This window comes from Colobus angolensis, unplaced genomic scaffold, assembly GCF_000951035.1.
Source record: "Colobus angolensis palliatus isolate OR3802 unplaced genomic scaffold, Cang.pa_1.0 Scaffold44, whole genome shotgun sequence".
Classification (NCBI taxonomy): Eukaryota; Metazoa; Chordata; class Mammalia; order Primates; family Cercopithecidae; genus Colobus; species Colobus angolensis.
In genome coordinates, this window is record NW_012117821.1 from 2,259,981 (window position 1) to 2,262,168 (window position 2,188).

Below are 2,188 nucleotides of genomic sequence, written 5' to 3' on the forward strand. Positions count from 1 at the left end.
GTGTGGTGGGCAGAAGCAGCGGGAAGCCAGACGTTTGAGTAACTGATGGTGCTGGGGGCACCCATGCCTGACACAAAGGCAGTGGATCAGCTTATCCAGTCCACTCATAAGTACTTCTGCGGCCGCCCAGTGATGAGAAAGGCATTGATACTTACCCCAGAGGCCTGCAGACAGGGCCACCAGGCGCGGCAGCTACATTTTCAAGGAGTCCCTAGAAAGAGTGGTCATGACGCTTAATATGAAGCAGACCCCAGTGGGGTGCCCCAGCTGCGGGTGATGGTGAAGACCCGTTTCCCTATGTTTCCTGCCTTGCTTCAGACAGCAGACCTGGGGTGGGGTTTTCATTTGAGCTCCACATGCACCCTTCTTGGCACTGGCAACATTTTGTAATTGAGTATTCAGCTTCGTGAAATGGCTTGGGCCGCTTTCCTGCTCTCACACACACATTTTTAGACCGATGCCAGTTTCCCCTTAGTTCCTGCCGTAGGATGAGATGCCTATGCACTCCCGGAACTTGTGGGGCCACTTAAGCTGGCTGGGGAAGAGGGCCTGCAGGGAAAGCAGAGCCCCTCAGCAGCCCTGAGTCCTGCGGGCTGGAGGGGAGGCTGACTCGAGTTGGGGGTGGGAAGGTGGCCTCACTGCCTCCTGGTCTAGGAGGTGACCCAGAGCTTCCTCGTGCCCACAGAGATTCCGCTGTGCGCCGGCTGTGACCAGCACATCCTGGACCGATTCATCCTCAAGGCTCTGGACCGCCACTGGCACAGCAAGTGCCTCAAATGCAGCGACTGCCACACGCCACTGGCGGAGCGCTGCTTCAGCCGAGGGGAGAGTGTTTACTGCAAGGATGACTTTTTCAAGTGAGTCCCGAAACCTCGCCTCACTGTGGGAGCGGAGGGCACGCCCGCCCCAGGGAAAGGCGGCCTGGAATCCCGTCACCCCAGGGCCTTGGTGTAGGAGCAGAGGGCACGCCTGCCCCAGGGACTCCTCTCCTCACAATCACCGAGGCCAGGCCCTCAAAGCCCGCGTCTCTCACAATCCCGGCCCCCTCCTGTCACCCAGGCAGGGCACCCTGCACCCTGGCCAAACTAAGGATGGGTCCTCTCCACGGGTGCTCCCTGGGTGGCTGGGCCTGGCTGGGACATCAGCAAGTATTATTTGGAAAAAAAAATTTATTTCCTAAATCACAGAAGCAGTCATTAGAGAAGATACGCCGAAGTTTGTAGAATTCTATCAGACTTAGTCCCTCTGAAATTGGTGGTGTTTTTATCCCTAAGCTCGGGACCCACGGGCTCCGGCCCAGTGGCCTTCAAGGCTCCAGCTGTGGGGTGTGATGGACCGGCCCCAGATGGGTCCTCTCCCTCCGGATTCACCTTCCCAGATCCAGCATGGGTCCTGCAGGCAGTGGCGGCTGGGATCCCTGAGGTCTTACTGAGGTTGAGGTTCCCTTCTCAGTGGGAGTGGGCAGTTCTGCCCCGGAGGCCAGGCTGGCCACCAACCTGCAGGGCCAGACAGAGCCTTCCTCCCGGGCCGCCTCCCCAAGCACCCGCTTCCTGCTCTCTGACCCGCTCGGGGCGAAATGAGCCTCGCCCTGCCGCGCTGAGCCGGGCCCTATGCGTCCCGCAGGCGCTTCGGGACCAAGTGCGCCGCGTGCCAGCTGGGCATCCCGCCCACGCAGGTGGTGCGCCGCGCCCAGGACTTCGTGTACCACCTGCACTGCTTTGCCTGCGTCGTGTGCAAGCGGCAGCTGGCCACGGGTGACGAGTTCTACCTCATGGAGGACAGCCGGCTCGTGTGTAAGGCGGACTACGAAACTGCCAAGCAGCGAGGTCAGCCGAGGGGACGACGCTCCCACCTTTTCTGGTCTGAAAAAATGGGGCTGAGGCCAGGTCCAGGGGGGCTTCCAGGGAAACGCTCACCCCAAGCGCTCACTAAGGGGGCCTGGGCTAGGGCGGTGCGGGCAGAAGGAAGCCGAGACCCGGAGCGGCGGAGTCAGGGACGGACCGGCGCCCCGAACCGCTTCGTTCGGTCCGAAGTGTGCGATTTTTCACCCCTGGTCGGAATTATTGCCCTAAATTCTTGGCCGCGAAGACTGGGCCATACCCACACCCTTAGAATAAAGGGGAGCCCGCGGGGAAAGCAGGGTACTTGGAGGAGGGTGGCCAAGGCTGAAGGCCGGGGCGCCACGGAG

General features: G+C 61.0%; 1 protein-coding gene across 1 annotated transcript in view; it reads left to right on the plus strand.

Moving 5' to 3' along the window:
* The first annotated feature begins 226 nt into the window (after window positions 1-226).
* Window positions 227-2,188, plus strand: part of LHX3 (LIM homeobox 3) — a 3,984-nt gene continuing 2,022 nt past the window's right edge. The window contains 4 exon segments of the mRNA XM_011957414.1: window positions 227-250; window positions 252-273; window positions 686-857; window positions 1,624-1,826. Coding sequence (XP_011812804.1) covers window positions 227-250; window positions 252-273; window positions 686-857; window positions 1,624-1,826 — 421 coding nt within the window.